Genomic DNA, 21,550 nt, shown 5'->3' with positions numbered 1-21,550 from the left:
TTTCTGGTACAGACTCGTCGCCAGGTTTGGCTGGCTCAGTCACCACTGACGGAGACATGTAGGAGAGTCCTCCGTAGCGTGCCAGTCGTGCCAGTCGTGCCAGGGGAGCTGTTTGGGTCAGCTGCCCTGGAGGCACTGGAGCGCGCTGCCCAAGCTAGGCAGACCAGGCAGCAGCTCTCGGGTCTTCGCAGACCCGTGGCCTCTCCCAGCAGGCCCAGGGGCCGCTCTAGCAGCCGCACTCAGCCACCGGCTTACAGGGGTGGTCTGCAGAGGTCCCAGCGGCCCACTCAACCGGCCGATGGCTTTCGTGCCCCAGGTCGCCTGGCTTCCAGGCGGCCTCGTGCTTCAGAGCCTTACCGGACCTGAAGTCCCGAGGCCGGTCGTCGGCTGTTTTTCTCAGCAGCAGCTCAGCTACTGGGCTGCCTGTACTTCCGACCCTTGGGTGATCTCCACCCTAACCCAGGGCTACGAATTGCTGTTCCGACGCCGGCCCCTAGCCTTCGGCCGGGTCAGTATGACAGTTGTCAACGACCCGGCGAAGGCCTTAGCTCTGGCCCAAGAGTTGTCCGTCCTCTTGGCCAAGGGCGCAATCGAGCCAGTGGACCCCCTGCTTCAGGGCGGGGGGTTCTACTCTGCGTACTTTCTTGTGAGCAAGAAAGTTGGCGGATTCCGTCCAGTTCTGTACCTCAGAGGAATCAACAGATTATTGAGGGTACTGCCCTTCCATATGTTAACCACAGCAGACACCCTTCGTGTTGTCACACAGGGGGAGTGGTTCACAACCGTGGACTTGAAGGACGCCTACTTCCACGTGCCAATTGCATCCCATCACCGGAAGTTCTTGAGGTTCGCCTTTCAGGGCCGACATTATCAGTTCCGGGTGCTTCCCTTTGGTCTCTCCCTCTCTCCAAGGGTGTTCACCAGGGTTGTACCGGCAGCGCTCGCTCCCCTGCAGGCACAGGGCATGAAGGTCCTGCCATATCTGGACAACTGGCTGGTTTGCGCGCCGTCCCGGGCCCAAGTGGCCCAGGATACGGCGCGCCTCTCATCCCATGTAGCCCGGTTGGGCCTAACAGTGAACGCCAGGAAGAGTTGCCTGGACCCTTCCCAACAGGTCACTTACCTGGGGATGGTCCTAGACTCGGTCGCCATGAGGGCCTACTTGACACCTCGTCGTGTGGACGACATTTCCCACCATCTTCGCATCTTCAGACTGGGCAAGAGGGTGCCTTACATCCAGTTCCTCCGGCTCTTAGGCAGACTGACAGCTGCCTCAGCCGTTGTGCCCTTGGGCATGCTATCACTGCGCCCCATGCAGATGTGGCTGAACAACTTTCGCTTGGACGCCAAGCGGCACAGGCACAAGAGAGTCAGGGTGTCTCAGCGGTGCCTCCACTCTCTGTCCCGCTGGAGGGACAGGGCCTATCTTCTGATGGGTGTGCCTATGGGCGCCATCCCATCCCGCCGGGAGACGGTCACTGTGGATGCATGTCTCTCGGGGTGGGGTGCGGTGTGGCAGGGCAGGACTGTGCAGGGGCAGTGGTCTGCCCAGGAAGGTGCACACCATATCAATGTGCTGGAGCTGCGGGCTGTGTTGCTCGCACTCATGCATTTTTTACCCCAACTGGCGGGCAGGCATGTGCTCATTCGTTCGGACAACATGTCCGCCGTTGCCCAAATCAACCACCAGGGGGGCACCAGGTCCACACAGCTGATCCGTGTTTCACAGAGCCTCTTGCCTTGGGCGCTCCCCCGCCTCGCCAGTCTGCAGGCAGTCTTTCTGCCAGGAGACCTGAATCAGGTCGCAGATTTCCTCTCACGGCGCAAGCCTCCACCGGGAGAGTGGAGGCTTCACCCAGAGGTGGTGGAGACAATTTGGAGCCTTTTCGGCAGGGCCGAGGTGGACCTCTTTGCCTCAGAAGAGTCGAGGCACTGCCCCCTCTGGTTCTCCTGGACGGAGGTGACCAGCCCGTTGGGTCAGGATGCCCTGGCGCACGACTGGCCGGACACTCTCCTGTATGCCTTCCCGCCGCTGCCTCTGATACTGCAGACGCTTCAGAGGGTCCTTACTCAGGGGCACAGGCTCCTTCTGGTCGCCCCCCGCTGGCCGGGGAGAGTCTGGTTCCCACTGCTGCGCAGTCTCTGCTGCAGCCCACCTTGGCGTCTCCCCGACAGGAAGGACCTTCTGTCACAGCTCAAGGGTCAGATCTGGTGTCCCGACTCTCACCGCCTTCAGCTCTGGGTTTGGCCTCTGCAGGGCCCAACCCACTGTTGAGCGGCGTCACGGCATCTGTCAGGGAAACTATCCTGAATGCCAGAGCTCCATCCACTCGGGCACAGTATGAGTGCAAATGGAAGCTCTTCTCCCACTGGTGTGTGAGTAAGGCTGAGAATCCGGGGCATTGCTCCGTGGCCACCATTTTGGAGTTCCTGCAGTCCCTTCTGGATAGTGGACGTTCTCACTCCACTTTGAAGGTGTATATGGCTGCGATCTCTGCCCGACATGTCGGAGTCGATGGCGCCACAGTGGGGCGCCACAGGTTAGTGTCCCTCTTTCTAAGAGGGGCTCTACGGCAGCGTCCCCCTAGCACCCCAATGGCCCCGGCTTGGGACCTGCCCCTAGTGCTGGATGCCCTATCATCTCCGCCCTTCGAGCCCCTGGCCCAGGTCGGGCTTAAGTGGCTGTCCCTGAAGGCAGCATTTCTGCTTGCCGTAACCTCAGGGAAGCGAGTCGGAGAGCTTCATGCCCTCTCCGTAAGCAGTACATGCCTGAGGTGGAACTCCGATGACTCGGGCGTTACCCTCTGGCCGAATGTGGCGTTCCTGCCCAAGGTGCTTCCACTAGCCCACTCCAATCGGCCTATCCAGCTGGCACGCTTTAACATTCCACAGGAGAGCGGCACACCTGAGTTGCTGTGCCCTGTGCGTGCCCTGAGGGCGTATATTGATACTATGGATGGCATTAATTTGGCCTCCAGTGAGACTGTAAGGAATCTTGGTGTTATATTTGATCAGGATTTATCCTTTAACGCCCACATAAAATCAATTTCAAGGACCGCCTACTTCCATCTACGTAACATTGCAAAAATCAGGCATATCTTGCCTCAAAACGATGCAGAGAAACTAGTCCATGCATTTGTTACTTCAAGGCTGGATTATTGTAACTCTTTATTATCAGGGTGTACCAAGAAGTCAGTCAAGTGGCTTCAGCTGATTCAAAATGCTGCGGCTCGTGTACTAACCAGAGTTAGGAAAAGGGACCACATTACTCCTGTTCTGGCTGCCTTACACTGGCTCCCTATAGAACACAGGATAGAATTTAAAATTATTCTTCTCGCCTACAAAGCCCTTAATGGGCAGGCGCCATCTTACCTCAAAGAACTCATTATACCCTACTGTCCTACTAGGGCATTGCGTTCCAAGAATGCAGGGTTGTTGGTTGTTCCTAGAGTCTCTAAAAGTACAATGGGAGCCAGAGCCTTTTCTTATCAAGCTCCACATTTGTGGAATCAGCTTCCAGTTTGTGTTCGGGCGGCAGACACCCTATCCGTTTTTAAGAGTGCGCTTAAGACCTTCCTTTTTGATAAAGCTTATAGTTAGGGCTGATTAGATTCAGCCCCTAGTTTTGCTGATATAGGCTTAGTTTGTCGGGGGACATCTTACTTCTTCCTTCTCTCTGTCTATACCTGTGTACTCTCATGTTCCCATTAACCCAGCTTCCCCAAATGTCTTTCTTTTTGGTGTCTATATACGCCGGGATCCGGAGTCATGGATGATCCTGCGCTCCTCTGTCCTGGATCGCGAGCCCTGGATCTTGAGTCGTGGCTGTGGTCCTGGATCATAGGTCCTGGATGGATATCCTCGTGGATTCATCTTCCTATTATACACACACATGCATTTCCAAACATTTGGACTACCTATGTTGCAAATGTATTATCTTTTCAATTTACACACGGCATCTATTGCACGTCTGTCCGTCCTGGGAGAGGGATCCCTCCTCTGTTGCTCTCCCTGAGGTTTCTCCCATTTTTCCCTTTAAACTGTGGGTTTTCTCCGGAAGTTTTTCCTTGTACGATGTGTCATACTGATATTTTGTACAAACTGTAAAGTCCACTGAGACAAATGTAACATTTGTGATATTGGGCTATATAAATAAACATTGATTGATTGATTGATACAGCCGGTATACGGCAGTCAGAGCAGCTCTTCGTTTGCCATGGCGGCACTAAGAAGGGTCGTGCTCTCTCTAAGCTCCGGCTGTCCCACTGGGTGGTTGATACCATCACACATGCGTCTGGGGCCAGTGGCCGCCCCCTGCCATCAGGGGTGAGATGCCACTCTACAAAAAGCATCTCAACATCGTGGGCTGCCCGAAGAGGGGTGCCCCTGGAGACCATCTGTGCCGCGGCATCATGGGCGTCTTCTGGCACATTCTCCAGGTTCTACCGAGTCAATGTCGCCACTCCTCACCCTCTGGGTGTGGTCCTGTTGCCAAGCTCCGCTGCTTCCAGCTAGGTGAGTAAGTGCTTGGATTCTTCATGACATGGTTGGTATAGGTCATCCAGTGCTAAAGCACCGCCTCTGGCGGTCAGTAGGGACGAAATAGAACGATAGTTACGGCTGTAACTACGGTTCTATGAGTCCCGGATGACCGCCAGAGTTCCCTGTCACTCAGAATTCTTGTGTGCTCGCGAGAAGATTCTGGGAACAGATCCACTGACGACACCGGCTGATATAGCCGGTGTCACGTGGGTCACAGGTGACTTTGTTGTTATTGGTACTCGAGATGCGCATGCGCGCGATGGACACATACAGTGCTAAAGCACCGCCTCTGGCGGTCATCCGGGACTCATAGAACCGTAGTTACAGCCGTAACTATCGTTCTCTTCAGCTCAGTTTCAGAACAGCTCCAGGTCAAAGAGTTCCCGCCTGATGGCCGCCGCCCGTTACCTATTTCTTGCTCAACATGTTTTGGGAAAGACTGCGATTCTACCGGGGAAACCATGGAAGTAATAATGAAACGGGCGACATTTCCTCCACGATGTTTGCCTCGCCTGTTTCTCTCTGCTATGAGACTGCTGCGTCTCCTCATCCATGAACTCTGAGTGCAGCGCCAGAGAAAAGAGACGTTTGGTTTATTGTTCTGTCCTCCCGTTAGTCAGATGAAAGTAACGAGTGCCATCCTATCAGCTTAGTAAGTGTGATTACTGCTGAAGCAACAACGCGTTACACACAACTGTAATCTGATTACTCTAACACTTTGTACGTTACCCCAACACTGCCCTTAATGTTGTTCCCTCTCCCTTTAACAGCGTGGCTGTGTCGTGTGGGGTTTCCTCACATGTCGTCCACGTAGCAGGGGTAGGGCATCTGCTGGATGTAGACGCCGGTCTTCTCCTTGGTGCCGGTCAGCGTTCGGACGATGGCCTGCTCGATGACGTCCTGCAGGTACGTGAAGCCGCCCCAGATGTACCGCATGTCCTCGAAGGGGTCTGCACGGGGGCCGGGGTCCCAGTACCTGAAGGCATCACGAGGACAGCAGTCATGATAAAGTAACTTTAAAGGTCCCCTATTATCCTGTTTCTCATCAATATATCCAAGGGCTCAGATACATCCAGAGCCTGTCTCTGATTGGCTGAAACACCAAACAGATCATTGTAGCATTACCCATAATCCCCTCTGTTTCAGCCCTGTTTCCAAAGTGGTTGCTGATTGGCTAATGGTTACACAAGACAAAACATCGTTATGACATCATCAAGTGGCCAAAATCTGATCAGCTCATTTTCAGACAGGTTTTTATAGAAATGGATCAAAAAGAGAGAGAATCTTTGTTCCTGAAACTTTCAGAGTCTCTTTCCACAGAGGGGACACATGTTGATGTAGAAGAGACATGAAGAAGAGAGGACACATGTTGATGTAGAAGAGACATGAAGAAGAGGGGGACACATGTTGATGTAGAAGAGACATGAAGAAGAGGGGACACATGTTGATGTAGAAGAGACATGAAGAAGAGGGGACACATGTTGATGTAGAAGAGACATGAAGAAGAGGGGACACATGTTGATGTAGAAGAGACATGAAGAAGAGGGGACACATGTTGATGTAGAAGAGACATGAAGAAGAGGGGACACATGTTGATGTAGAAGAGACATGAAGAAGAGGGGACACATGTTGATGTAGAAGAGACATGAAGAAGAGGGGACACATGTTGATGATAGAAGAGACATGAAGAAGAGGGGACACATGTTGATTGTAGAAGAGACATGAAGAAGAGGGGACACATGTTGATGTAGAAGAGACATGAAGAAGAGGGGACACATGTTGATGTAGAAGAGACATGAAGAAGTGAAGAAAATGAGAGAGGGGACACATGTTGATGTAGAAGAGACATGAAGAAGAGGGGACACATGTTGAGTAAGAAGAGACATGAAGAAGAGGGGACACATGTTGATGTAAGAAGAGACATGAAGAAGAGGGGACACATGTTGATGTAGAAGAGACATGAAGAAGAGGGGACACATGTTGATGTAAGAAGAGACATGAAGAAGAGGGGACACATGTTGATGTAGAAGAGACATTGAAGAAGAGGGGACACATGTTGATGTAGAAGAGACATGAAGAAGAGGGGACACATGTTGATGTAGAAGAGACATGAAGAAGAGGGGACACATGTTGATGTAGAAGAGACATGAAGAAGAGGGGACACATGTTGATGAAGAAGAGACATGAAGAAGAGGGGACACATGTTGATGTAGAAGAGACATGAAGAAGAGGGGACACATGTTGATGTAGAAGAGACATGAAGAAGAGGGGACACATGTTGATGAAGAAAAGACATGAAGAAGAGGGGACACATGTTGACGAAGAAGAGACATGAAAGAAGAGGGGACACATGTTGATGTAGAAGAGACATGAAGAAGAGGGGGACACATGTTGATGTAGAAGAGACATGAAGACGAGGGGACACATGTTGATGTAGAAGAGACATGAAGAAGAGGGACACATGGTGATGTAGAAGAGACATGAAGAAGAGGGGACACATGTTGATGTAGAAGAGACATGAAGAAGAGGGGACACAGTGTTGATGAGAAGAGACATGAAGAAGAGGGGACAACATGTTGATGTAGAAGAGAGACATGAAGAAGAAGGGGACACGTGTTGATGTAGAAGAGACATGAAGAAGAGGGGACACAGTGTTGATGTAGAAGAGACATGAAGAAGAGGGGGACACATGTTGATGTAGAAGAGACATGAAGAAGAGGGGACACATGTTGATGTAGAAGAGACATGAGAGAAGAGGGGACACATGTTGATGTAGAAGAGACATGAAGAAGAGGGGACACATGTTGATGTAGAAGAGACATGAAGAAGAGGAGACCACATGTGATGTAAGAAGAGACATGAAGAAGAGGGGACACATGTTGATGTAGAAGAGACATGAAGAAGAGGGGACACATGTTGATGTAGAAGAGACATGAAGAAGAGGGGACACATGTTGATGTAGAAGAGACATGAAGAAGAGGGGACACATGTTGATGGTAAGAAGAGAGACATGAAGAAAGAGGGGGACACATGTTGATGAAGAAGAGACATGAAGAAGAGGGGACACATGTTGATGTAAGAAGAGACATGAAGAAGAGGGGACACATGTTGATGTAGAAGAGACATGAAGAGAGGGGACACATGTTGATGTAAGAAGAGACATGAAGAAGAGGGGACACATGTTTGATGTAGAAGAGACATGAAGAAGAGGGGACACATGTTGATGTAGAAGAGACATGAAGAAGAGGGGACACATGTTGATGTAGAAGAGACATGAAGAAGAGGGGACACATGTTGATGTAGAAGAGAAGAGACATGAAGAAGAGGGGACACATGTTGATGTAGAAGAGACATTGAAGAAGAGGGGACACATGTTGATGTAGAAGAGACATGAAGAAGAGGGGACACATGTTGATAGAAAGAGACATGAAGAAGAGGGGACACATGTTGATAGAAGAGCATGAAGAAGAGGGGACACATGTTGATGTAGAAGAGACATGAAGAAGAGGGGACACATGTTGATGAAGAGAAGAAGAGACATGAAGAAGAGGGGACACATGTTGATGTAGAAGAGACATGAAGAAGAGGGGACACATGTTGATGTAGAAGAGACATGAAGAAGAGGGGACACATGTTGATGTAGAAGAGACATGAAGAAGAGGGGACACATGTTGATGAAGAAGAGACATGGAGAAGAGGGGACACATGATGTAGAAGAGACATGAAGAGAGTGGACACATGTTGATGTAGAAGAGACATGAAGAAGAGGGGACACATGTTGATGTAGAAGAGACATGAAGAAGAGGGGACACATGTTGATGTAGAAGAGACATGAAGAAGAGGGGACACGTGTTGATGTAGAAGAGACATGAAGAAGAGGGGACACATGTTGATGTAGAAGAGACATGAAGAAGAGGGGACACATGTTGATGTAGAAGAAGAGACATGAAGAAGAGGGGACACATGTTGATGTAGAAGAGACATGAAGAAGAGGGGACACATGTTGATGTAGAAGAGACATGAAGAAGAGGGGACACATGTTGATGTAGAAGAGACATGAAGAAGAGGGGACACATGTTGATGTAGAAGAGACATGAAGAAGAGGGGACACATGTTGATGTAGAAGAGACATGAAGAAGAGGGGACACATGTTGATGTAGAAGAGACATGAAGAAGAGGGGGACACATGTTGATGTAGAAGAGACATGAAGAAGAGGGGACACATGTTGATGTAGAAGAGACATGAAGAAGAGGGGACACATGTTGATGTAGAAGAGACATGAAGAAGAGGGGACACATGTTGATGTAGAAGAGACATGAAGAAGAGGGGACACATGTTGATGTAGAAGAGACATGAAGAAGAGGGGGACAGATGTTGATGTAGAAGAGACATGAAGAAGAGAGGACACGTGTTGATTAAGAAGAGACATGAAGAAGAGGGGACACAATGTTGATGTAGAAGAGACATGAAGAAGAGGGGACACATGTTGATGTAGAAAGAGACATGGAGAAGAGGGGACAGATTGTTGATGTATGAAGAGACATGAAGAAGACGGAGGACACATGTTGATGTAGAAGAGGACTATGATAAGAGACAGAAGAGGGGACACCCATGTTGATGTAGAAGAGACTGAAGAAGAGGGGACACATGTTGATTTGTAGAAGAGGACATGACGAAGAGGGGACACATGCTGATGTAGAAGAGACATGAAGAAGAGGGGACACATGTTGATGTAGAAGAGACATGAAGAAGAGAGGGACACATGTTGATTGTAGAAGAGACATGAAGAAGAGGGACAGATGTGATGTAGAGAGAATGGAGAAGAGGGACAGATGTTGATGTAGAAGAGACATGAAGAAGAGGAAGATGTTTGATGTAGAAGAGAACATGAAGAAGAGGGGACACTGTTGATGTAGAAGAGACATGAAGAAGAGGGGACAGATGTTGATGTAGAAGAGACATGAAGAAGAGGGGACAGATGTTGATGTAGAAGAGACATGAAGAAGAGGGACAGATGTTGATGTAGAAGAGACATGAAGAAGAGGGGACAGATGTTGATGTAGAAGAGGGGACACATGTTGATGTAGAAGAGACATGAAGAAGAGGGGACAGATGTTGATGTAGAAGAGGGGACAGATGTTGATGTAGAAGAGGGGACACATGTTGATGTAGAAGAGACATGAAGAAGAGGAGACAGATGTTGATGTAGAAGAGGGGACACATGTTGATGTAGAAGAGGGGACACATGTTGATGGAGAAGAGACATGTGTCCCCTCTGTGTGAAGAGAGTCTCAGATCAACAGTGAAAGACCTTGTGTACTTCTATTGAATATCCCATATTAATGTACAGATGAACAAATATCATTGACGTTGGTGTCCTTTGATCGGCCAGCCCATAACTAACCGATGCAAACAAAGCAAACTGTTAGGTAAATGAGTGAATGACAGTGTGGAGTAGATTTAAATGGCACTGTTGCAAAACAATATATAAAAATAAGTGAATAAGGGTTATCGAAAAGGAAATCTGAAGCAACTCAAGAACCCTTTGACTTCGTTCTGATCACATTATACATATTATATATAATGTGAGACGTCCAAGATGTCTTTATGGACTCATTTTATTTTGTAAATTACCCAAAAAACATTTGTATATGTAGAAATATTCACTTTTAAATGTATTCCACCCATTGATACGATACAATATACTTTATTGTCCCCGTAAGGAAATTCATTGGCAGTACCTCTGCAGCCCACTAGGTGTCGATTTGAGGCACAAGAAGAAGGTTGGTCCCCACAACGACTGTAAAGAAACACCTCCAGGGTGTATGAACACTTTTATCAGTGAGAGTGTGTGTGTGTGTGTCTCTGTGTGTGTCCTCACGCGTCTTTGATCTTGTTGGTCCTCTCCACGTTGTCGATGTCCATGCGGATCTTGTAGTTGATGGAGTCGGGCAGCTCCGTGGCGTTGGGCTCGAGGTCCGGGAACACGATGCCGGCCCAGAACCTGCGGTCCTCCAGAAGAACCATGGAGCGGTCCACCAGCTGCTCCTCCGTGGAGACCGGCTCCAGCTTGTCCAGGTTCACACACTGACACACACACACAGACAGACAGACAGACAGACAGACAGACAGACAGACAGACAGACAGACAGACAGACAGACAGACAGACAGACAGACAGACAGACAGACAGACAGACAGACAGACAGACAGACACACACACACACAGGTCAGGTGATCTTTACCCTCCAATCACAGCAGCCCTCTCACATTTATATATCAGTTACACTACAGGCTTTTTTTGGTAAAACAAACATAACATCATATACTAAATACAGATAATAAAACAGTGAACATTAAAGGTCCCACGTCATGCTCCTCCGGTTCTGATCCGTCCCCTGGTGTTCTGTAGCTTCTGACCCGTCCCCTGGTGTTGTCTGTAGCTTCTGACCCGTCCCCTTGTGTTCTGTAGCTTCTGACCCGTCCCTTGTGTTATCTGTAGCTTCTGACACCGTCCCCTTGTGGTTCTGTAGCGTCTGACCCGTCCCTTGGTTGTCCTGTAGCTTCTGACCCGTCCCCTTGTGTTCCTGTAGCTTCTGACCCGTCCCCTGGTGTTCTTGTAGCTTCTGACCCGTCCCCTGGTGGTCTGCTGTAGCTTCTGACCCGTCCCTTGTGTTCTGTAGCTTCTGACCCGTCCCCTGGTGTTCTGTAGCTTCTGACCCGTCCCCTGGTGGTTCTGTAGCTTCTGACCCGTCCCTTGTTTCTGACCCTTCCTGGTGTTCTGTAGCTTCTGACCCCCGTCCCCTTGTGTTCTGTAGCTTCTGACCCGTCCCCGTGGTGTTCTGTAGCGTCTGACGCCGTCCCAGTGTTGTTCTGTAGCTGCTGACCCGTCCCTGGTGTTCTGTAGCTTCTGACCCGTCCCCTTGTGTTCTGTAGCTTCTGACCCTCCCCTGGTGTTCTGTAGCTTCTGACCCGTCCCCTTGTGTTCTGTAGCTTCTGACCCGTCCCCTGGTGTTCTGTGCTTCTGACCGTCCCCTTGTGTTCTGTAGCTTCTGACCGCCTCCCCTTGTGTTCTGTAGCTTCTGACCCGTCCCCTTGTGTCTGTAGCTTCTGACCCGTCCCTGGTGTTCTGTAGCTTCTGACCCGTCCCCTGGTGTTCTGTAGCTTCTGACCCGTCCCCTGGTGTTCTGTAGCTTCTGACCCGTCCCTGGTGTTCTGTAGCTTCTGACCCGTCCCCTGGTGTTCTGTAGCTTCTGACCCGTCCCCTTGTGTTCTGGTAGCTTCTGACCCGTCCCCTGGTGTTCTGTAGCTTCTGACCCGTCCCCTGGTGTTCTGTTAGCTTCTGAACCCGTCCCTTGTGTTCTGTAGCTTCTGACCCGTCCCCTGGTGTTCTGTAGCTTCTGACCCGTCCCCTTGTGTTCCGTAGCTTCTGACCCGTCCCCTTGTGTTCCGTAGCTTCTGACCCGTCCCCTTGTGTTCCGTAGCTTCTGACCCGTCCCCTTGTGTTCCGTAGCTTCTGACCCGTCCCCTGGTGTTCCGTAGCTTCTGACCCGTCCCCTTGTGTTCCGTAGCTTCTGACCCGTCCCCTTGTGTTCCGTAGCTTCTGACCCGTCCCCTTGTGTTCCGTAGCTTCTGACCCGTCCCCTTGTGTTCCGTAGCTTCTGACCCGTCCCCTTGTGTTCTGTAGCTTCTGACTCGTCCCCTTGTGTTCTGTAGCTTCTGACCCGTCCCCTTGTGTTCTGTAGCTTCTGACCCGTCCCCTTGTGTTCTGTAGCTTCTGACCCGTCCCCTTGTGTTCTGTAGCTTCTGACCCGTCCCCTGGTGTTCTGTAGCTTCTGACCCGTCCCCTTGGTGTTCTGTAGCTTCTGACCCGTCCCCTTGTGTTCTGTAGCTTCTGACCCGTCCCCTTGTGTTCTGTAGCTTCTGACCCGTCCCCTTGTGTTCTGTAGCTTCTGACCCGTCCCCTTGTGTTCTGTAGCTTCTGACCCGTCCCCTGTGTTCTGTAGCTTCTGACCCGTCCCCTTGTGTTCTGTAGCTTCTGACCCGTCCCCTTGTGTTCTGTAGCTTCTGACCCGTCCCCTTGTGTTCTGTAGCTTCTGACCCGTCCCCTTGTGTTCTGTAGCTTTCCACCCCTGACTTCTGACCGTCCCCTGGTGTTCTGTAGCTTCTGACCCGTCCCCTGGTGTTCTGTAGCTTCTGACCCGTCCCCTTGTGTTCTGTAGCTTCTGACCCGTCCCCTGGTGTTCTGTAGCTTCTGACCCGTCCCCTTGTGTTCTGTAGCTTCTGACCCGTCCCCTTGTGTTCTGTAGCTTCTGACCCGTCCCCTTGTGTTCTGTAGCTTCTGACCCGTCCCCTGGTGTTCTGTAGCTTCTGACCCGTCCCCTTGTGTTCTGTAGCTTCTGACCCGGCCCCTGGTGTTCTGTAGCTTCTGACCCGTCCCCTTGTGTTCTGTAGCTTCTTGACCCGTCCCCTTGTGTTCTGTAGCTTCTGACCCGTCCCCTTGTGTTCTGTAGCTTCTGACCCGTCCCCTTGTGTTCTGTAGCTTCTGACCCGTCCCCTTGTGTTCTGTAGCTTCTGACCCGTCCCCTGGTGTTCTGTAGCTTCTGAACCCGTCCCCTGGTGTTCTGTAGCTTCTGACCCGTCCCCTGGTGTTCTGTAGCTTCTGACCCGTCCCCTTGTGTTCTGTAGCTTCTGACCCGTCCCCTGGTGTTCTGTAGCTTCTGACCCGTCCCCTTGTGTTCTGTAGCTTCTGACCCGTCCCCTTGTGTTCTGTAGCTTCTGACCCGTCCCCTTGTGTTCTGTAGCTTCTGACCCGTCCCCTGGTGTTCTGTAGCTTCTGACCCGTCCCCTGGTGTTCTGTAGCTTCTGACCCGTCCCCTGGTGTTCTGTAGCTTCTGACCCGTCCCCTGGTGTTCTGTAGCTTCTGACCCGTCCCCTTGTGTTCTGTAGCTTCTGACCCGTCCCCTTGTGTTCTGTAGCTTCTGACCCGTCCCCTTGTGTTCTGTAGCTTCTGACCCGTCCCCTGGTGTTCTGTAGCTTCTGACCCGTCCCCTGGTGTTCTGTAGCTTCTGACCCGTCCCCTTGTGTTCTGTAGCTTCTGACCCGTCCCCTTGTGTTCCGTAGCTTCTGACCCGTCCCCTTGTGTTCCGTAGCTTCTGACCCGTCCCCTTGTGTTCTGTAGCTTCTGACCCGTCCCCTTGTGTTCCGTAGCTTCTGACCCGTCCCCTTGTGTTCCGTAGCTTCTGACCCGTCCCCTTGTGTTCTGTAGCTTCTGACCCGTCCCCTTGTGTTCTGTAGCTTCTGACCCGTCCCCTTGTGTTCTGTAGCTTCTGACCCGTCCCCTTGTGTTCTGTAGCTTCTGACCCGTCCCCTGGTGTTCCGTAGCTTCTGACCCGTCCCCTTGTGTTCCGTAGCTTCTGACCCGTCCCCTTGTGTTCCGTAGCTTCTGACCCGTCCCCTTGTGTTCTGTAGCTTCTGACCCGTCCCCTTCTGTTCTGTAGCTTCTGACCCGTCCCCTTGTGTTCTGTAGCTTCTGACCCGTCCCCTTGTGTTCTGTAGCTTCTGACCCGTCCCCTGGTGTTCTGTAGCTTCTGACCCGTCCCCTTGTGTTCTGTAGCTTCTGACCCGTCCCCTGGTGTTCTGTAGCTTCTGACCCGTCCTCTTGTGTTCTGTAGCTTCTGACCCGTCCCCTGGTGTTCTGTAGCTTCTGACCCGTCCCCTTGTGTTCTGTAGCTTCTGACCCGTCCCCTTGTGTTCTGTAGCTTCTGACCCGTCCCCTGGTGTTCCGTAGCTTCTGACCCGTCCCCTTGTGTTCCGTAGCTTCTGACCCGTCCCCTTGTGTTCCGTAGCTTCTGACCCGTCCCCTGGTGTTCTGTAGCTTCTGACCCGTCCCCTTGTGTTCTGTAGCTTCTGACCCGTCCCCTTGTGTTCCGTAGCTTCTGACCCGTCCCCTTGTGTTCCGTAGCTTCTGACCCGTCCCCTTGTGTTCTGTAGCTTCTGACCCGTCCCCTTGTGTTCCGTAGCTTCTGACCCGTCCCCTTGTGTTCCGTAGCTTCTGACCCGTCCCCTTGTGTTCTGTAGCTTCTGACCCGTCCCCTTGTGTTCTGTAGCTTCTGACCCGTCCCCTTGTGTTCTGTAGCTTCTGACCCGTCCCCTGGTGTTCTGTAGCTTCTGACCCGTCCCCTTGTGTTCCATAGCTTCTGACCCGTCCCCTTGTGTTCTGTAGCTTCTGACCCGTCCCCTTCTGTTCTGTAGCTTCTGACCCGTCCCCTTGTGTTCTGTAGCTTCTGACCCGTCCCCTTGTGTTCTGTAGCTTCTGACCCGTCCCCTGGTGTTCTGTAGCTTCTGACCCGTCCCCTTGTGTTCTGTAGCTTCTGACCCGTCCCCTTGTGTTCTGTAGCTTCTGACCCGTCCCCTGGTGTTCTGTAGCTTCTGACCCGTCCCCTTGTGTTCTGTAGCTTCTGACCCGTCCCCTTGTGTTCTGTAGCTTCTGACCTGTCCCCTGGTGTTCTGTAGCTTCTGACCCGTCCCCTTGTGTTCTGTAGCTTCTGACCCGTCCCCTTGTGTTCTGTAGCTTCTGACCCGTCCCCTTGTGTTCTGTAGCTTCTGACCCGTCCCCTGGTGTTCTGTAGCTTCTGACCCGTCCCCTTGTGTTCTGTAGCTTCTGACCCGTCCCCTGGTGTTCTGAAGCTTCTGCATGTGAACGCTCTGCAGAGCCTCAAACCCTCAAAGTGCAGCCTGCAGGGAGTAAAGCTCTAACACAGAGAAGACCTGTCTGTGCTGCCCCAGAACGCCTCGCTGGGGGTTTCTCTTTTTCTTCCTGGGTACAGTGACGTGCCCATACCCAAATGGACCAATCCGCGGAGCCGTTACGTGGTGCAGACTTCCTCACACACACACACTCAATCTTTTCTCCTCCCTGAGACGGCGGGACGCAGCGAGGCTGTGACTTGGTGTGTGAGCACACACAGACTCCCAGCCAGGCTGCGGGTGTGTGTTCGGGCTGGGTTTAGCTGTGTCTCGCAGTCTCGCAGACGGCCAGTGGGCTCACAGGGAGGGGGGGGCAGGAGCTCCCACAAGCCGTGCAGGACAGAGACACTACAGACTACACAGAGATGCTGTTTGAGAAACCAATGAGAGTTTGGAACATTGAACAATGTGAATCTATTCTAGTCGACCTCAACGATGGAACTATGATCAGTAGAAATGGCCGTGACACGGGACCCTTAATGTTCAAGGCTTTTATTGTCATGTGTAGAAATGTCAATGAAGATCTGAGGCTCCTCCCACAGAGCAACATGATAAACAGATCAAATAGTAAGTCAATCAAATAAAACAGAACGGGTGTTTATAACCTCCATGAAGCGCGAGATGCTCCGGATGGCCTCGTCCGTCTCGTTGAAGACGTTCCTCCAGGTGACCTCTCCGGGGGGTCGGAGGTCAGACGCCTGCTTCGACAGGAAGTCAGAGACGTCCGAGACCGTCCAATCGGTGCCGCTCAGCTGAGCGTGGAAGAGCCGGGCCGTGGCGTTGTTCTTCAGAAGAGTCTGGACAGAAAACACCGTGAGATACTGGGGGGGGGGGGGGGGGGAGCTGAGACCCTTTGGAGCTCAGTCAGTCAGTCAGTTCGTCAGTCAGTCAGTCGTCAGTCAGTCAGTCGTCAGTCGTCAGTCAGTCAGTCAGTCAGTCAGTCAGTCGTCAGTCGTCAGTCAGTCAGTCAGTCGTCAGTCAGTCAGTCGTCAGTCAGTCGTCAGTCAGTCGTCAGTCGTCAGTCAGTCAGTCAGACAGTCGTCAGTCAGTCAGTCAGACAGTCGTCAGTCAGTCAGTCAGTCGTCAGTCAGTCAGTCGTCAGTCAGTCAGTCAGTCGTCAGTCAGTCAGTCAGTCGTCAGTCAGTCAGTCAGTCAGTCAGTCGTCAGTCAGTCAGTCAGTCAGTCAGTCAGTCAGTCGTCAGACAGTCGTCAGTCAGTCAGTCAGTCAGTCAGTCAGTCCGTCAGTCGTCAGTCAGTCAGTCAGTCGTCAGTCGTCAGTCAGTCAGTCAGTCGTCAGTCAGTCAGTCAGTCAGTCAGTCAGTCAGTCAGTTATCTGGCCCTAAAGCTGACACACACACACACACACACACACACACACACACACACACACACACACACACACACACACTCTTGTTTACCCGGATGACGTCCATCTGCTCTCCGTCCTCCATGAAGCGCCACACTTTGGGTCTCATTTCATCCCACATGCCGCCCAGGTCCCTGAACACACCGAGCTCCTGGAAGGTCCGGTTCACCTGAGACACAAAGACAACTTTATTTATAACGCTTTCAGACACAAAGAAAACTTTATTTATAACGCTTTAAGAGACAAATGGAGTATCAATCCAAACACAATTTAACAACACCCTCTCCCCAGGTAATACCCCGAGTTACACACAGCTCTGGGATTCAAAACAGCTGATATTTAAGAATATAAAAGCCCCTGTTATTAGTCCACAGTTTGAGGCTCTCCTCGGTTTCCAGTTTCTAATTCAGACTGGAATAGTTTACAGAAACCAGACACCACTTCACTTCCTGTCAAACGTTTAAAATGCTTCTTATTTTCAGGTGAGTTGATGTTTAACCCGTTTATTGTGTTGCCGGGCAGACGTGTTTGTTTTGGATGTGCAGTGGTTTATTAAAGGTTTCTCGTTTGTGTTATCCTGAGTGAGTACACTTCAGTAAAGTGACTCAGGAGCACCTCGTGGATGAGGGTTCACTTAGTGACTCAGGAGCACCTCGTGGATGAGGGTTCACTTAGTGACTCAGGAGCACCTCGTGGATGAGGGTTCACTTAGTGACTCAGGAGCACCTCGTGGATGAGGGTTCACTTAGTGACTCAGGAGCACCTCGTGGATGAGGGTTCACTTAGTGACTCAGGAGCACCTCGTGGATGAGAGTTCACTTAGTGACTCAGGAGCACCTCGTGGAATGAGGGTGAGGGAGTAGGTTCACTTAGTGACTCAGGAGCACCTCGTGGATGAGGGTTCACTTAGTGACTCAGGAGCACCTCGTGGATGAGGGTTCACTTAGTGACTCAGGAGCACCTCGTGGATGAGGGTTCACTTAGTGACTCAGGAGCACCTCGTGGATGAGGGTTAGGGTTAACTTAGTGACTCAGGAGCACCTCGTAGATGAGGGTTCACTTAGTGACTCAGGAGAACCTCGTGGATGAGGGTTCACTTAGTGACTCAGGAGCACCTCGTGGATGAGGGTTAGGGTTAACTTAGTGACTCAGGAGCACCTCGTGGATGAGGGTTAGCTTAGTGACTCAGGAGCACCTCGTGGATGAGGGTTCACTTAGTGACTCAGGAGCACCTCGTGGATGAGGGTTCACTTAGTGACTCAGGAGCACCTCGTGGATGAGGGTTAACTTAGTGATCAGGAGCACCTCGTGGATGAGGGTTAGGGTTAACTTAGTGACTCAGGAGCACCTCGTGGATGAGGGTTCACTTAGTGACTCAGGAGCACCTCGTGGATGAGGGTTAACTTAGTGACTCAGGAGCACCTCGTGGATGAGGGTTAGGGTTCACTTAGTGACTCAGGAGCACCTCGTGGATGAGGGTTCACTTAGTGACTCAGGAGCACCTCGTGGATGAGGGTTAGGGTTCACTTAGTGACTCAGGAGCACCTCGTGGATGAGGGTTAACTTAGTGACTCAGGAGCACCTCGTGGATGAGGGTTAGGGTTCACTTAGTGACTCAGGAGCACCTCGTGGATGAGGGTTCACTTAGTGACTCAGGAGCACCTCGTGGATGAGGGTTAACTTAGTGACTCAGGAGCACCTCGTGGATGAGGGTTAGGGTTAACTTAGTGACTCAGGAGCACCTCGTGGATGAGGGTTAACTTAGTGACTCAGGAGCACCTCGTGGATGACCCTCTGCGTGGCCGGCGTGTCGGGCGTGTACAGGATCTTCCCCATCAGCAGCGGCTTCAGAGCCGTCCAGATCATCCGGGACATCGGGTTGGAGTCCAGACTCTGGACCAGGCTGTTGCAGTACGGCGCTGGAACACACATCATTAAAACTGTGTTTTAATTCAGAATGAGGAAGGAGTGTTCCGTAGTGTTGTTGCTATAATGCAGGGGTATTCAATTGCACTTCAAAGAGGTCCAGTAAGAGAACATGTCATTAAACGCTCTGTTTTCGCTGTCTCCCTTTCTCTTTTTTGAGCACGCCATTTGGAATGACTCCGACTGTTCCTCTCGTCTCTGTGTTTGAATCTATCGTGCTGACTCACTGACTGCACCCATTTGATTGGCTGAGTAGCGTCACCTCCTTAAAACATTAAACCATAACTTTTTTATCTTTATGTTTTAAACATATGTTTAAAAAAATAAAAATACATCCTGATATGCTCCCGGCCACACACTGAACGTCAGCTTTTGCTCCTTATTACACTCACCTGTACTTTAGTGGGACAATGAGTCAGCGTCTTTGATGCGAACAAGCACGCTGCGCCACCCCTGAAGCCTCACACTTTGAAAACCGCTGATATAGAGAGTATAGAGTATATAGAGTAAAGCAGTGCAGTACTTGAGGAGTTGTCGTAGTGCGCCCCCTCCTGGTCCTCGCTGGAGTTGTGGCTCCCGAACAGAGCCTTGTAGTTGCTGTCTTCGTACCAGTTGAGGCTCTTGATCTGCAGCCCCCCCCCCTCAGGGTGACCACACACGATCCTGCTGACGGCCTGGTACAGAGCGGAGGGCGAGGAGGAGGCGTTCACCTGGAGGAAGAGCAGCTCGGTGCGCAGGTCCAGCCACGACTTCATGCCTGCCAACTAGAGAGAATATATATATTCATTAATATTAATAACCCTAACCCTATTATAAAACACACCCACGACTCCTAACCCTAGCCAGCTCTTTTAATTTGAAAACCTCACACTTCCTTTTATTAAGCATTTCAAAATAAAGTTCATAAACTGAAGAAAGAAAAACAATTTAGATAATTAGCTCTTTAAACACACGCACACACACACACACACACACACACACACACACACACACACACACACACACACACACACACATCCTGCTCAGTGTCATCACACACACACACACACACACACCACACACACACACACACACACACACACACACATCCTGCTCAGTGTCATCACACACACACACACGATTGCAGTGTTTTGTTTTTATGTCGATGCTGAGTCAGGAACAGAGTGTGTGTGTGTATGTGTGTGTGTGTGTGTGTGTGTGTGTGTGTGAACTTTGCTCTGGTTATCAGACATCCTCTGCTCCTCGACCTCGAGAGAAAACGTGCTGAGGTCAAGGAAACACGAAGGAGAGTTCGTCAAATACAAATATTTATTACACGGCTTAACTGAATACTCGATCCTGATTGGTCGATTTGGAGGTTGCTAATTCTGGGTAACGTGACTACGCACTGAAAAAGGACTTTGTGCGGTCGTATCAATCCGCAGAAAGAAGTCCGTCTTTTTAGAAAAAAGTCAGAATTTTGTGAAAGACAGACAGGTGTCTCACCTCCACAGCCAAGCCCCCCAGGCTGTCCAGCAGTTTGTTTGTTGCCCTGGCAACGAGCCGGATGGCCTCTGGGTCGGTGCGAACGCTCATCTGAGAAACAGGAGAGGACTCTTTAAAGTAGAGACATTACATACTGATATACACCTGAACATCAGCAGGAGAGGACTCTTTAAAGTAGAGACACTACATACTGATATACACCTGAACATCAGCAGGAGAGGACTCTTTAAAGTAGGGACACTACATACTGATATACACCTGCACATCAGCAGGAGAGGACTCTTTAAAGTAGGGACACTACATACTGATATACACCTGACATCAGCAGGAGAGGACTCTTTAAAGTAGCACACTACACACTGATATACACCTGAACATCAGCAGGAGAGGACTCTTTAAAGTAGAGACACTACACACTGATATACACCTGAATATCAGCAGGAGAGGACTCTTTAAAGTAGAGACACTACATACTGATATACACCTGAATATCAGCAGGAGAGGACTCTTTAAAGTAGAGACACTACATACTGATATACACCTGAACATCAGAGGAGAGGACTCTTTAAAGTAGAGACACTACACTGATATACACCTGAACCTCAGAGGAGAGGACTCTTTAAAGTAGAGACACTACATACTGATATACCTGATCATCAGCAGGAGAGGACTCTTTAAAGTAGAGACACTACATACTGAATACCTGAACATCAGCAGGAGAGGACTCTTTAAAGTAGAGACACTACATACTGAATACACCTGAACATCAGCAGGAGAGGACTCTTTAAAGTAGAGACATTACATACTGATATACAACCTGAACATCAGCAGGAGAGGACTCTTTAAAGTAGAGACACTAATACTGATATACACCTGAACATCAGCAGGAGAGGACTCTTTAAAGTAGAGACACTACATACTGATATACACCTGAACAGCATCAGGATAGGACTCTTTAAAGTAGAGACACTATATACTGATTACACCTGAACATCAGCAGGAGAGGACTCTTTAAAGTAGAGACACTACATACTGATATACACCTGAACATCAGCAGGAGAGGACTCTTTAAAGTAGAGACACTACATACTGATATACACCTGAACATCAGGACTCTTTAAAGTAGAGACACTACATACTGATATACACCTGAACATCAGGACTCTTTAAAGTAGGGACACTACATACTGATATACACCTGAACATCAGGACTCTTTAAAGTAGGGACACTACATACTGATATACACCTGAATATCAGCAGGAGAGGACTCTTTAAAGTAGAGACACTACATACTGATATACACCTGAACATCAGCAGGAGAGGACTCTTTAAAGTAGAGACACTACATACTGATATACACCTGAACATCAGCAGAAGAGGACTCTTTAAAGCAGAGACACTACATACTGATATACACCTGAACATCAGCAGGAGAGGACTCTTTAAAGTAGAGACACTACATACTGATATACACCTGAACA

The 21,550-nt window shown here is 50.3% G+C and overlaps 1 protein-coding gene across 1 annotated transcript in view; it reads right to left on the bottom strand.

Annotated features, from left to right (window-relative positions):
* Positions 1–20,158, bottom strand: part of LOC117558591 (phospholipid-transporting ATPase ABCA1-like) — a gene marked incomplete at both ends in the record, with an annotated part of 30,377 nt that extends 10,219 nt beyond the window's left edge. Inside the window, 7 exon segments of the mRNA XM_034234853.1 lie at positions 5,342–5,518; positions 10,425–10,630; positions 15,897–16,088; positions 16,710–16,826; positions 18,437–18,576; positions 19,107–19,347; positions 20,069–20,158. Coding sequence (XP_034090744.1) covers positions 5,342–5,518; positions 10,425–10,630; positions 15,897–16,088; positions 16,710–16,826; positions 18,437–18,576; positions 19,107–19,347; positions 20,069–20,158 — 1,163 coding nt within the window.
* Positions 20,159–21,550: the final 1,392 nt, after the last annotated feature.

This window comes from Gymnodraco acuticeps, unplaced genomic scaffold, assembly GCF_902827175.1.
Source record: "Gymnodraco acuticeps unplaced genomic scaffold, fGymAcu1.1, whole genome shotgun sequence".
NCBI lineage: Eukaryota > Metazoa > Chordata > Actinopteri > Perciformes > Bathydraconidae > Gymnodraco > Gymnodraco acuticeps.
This window is presented reverse-complemented; position numbering and strand designations above follow the sequence as displayed.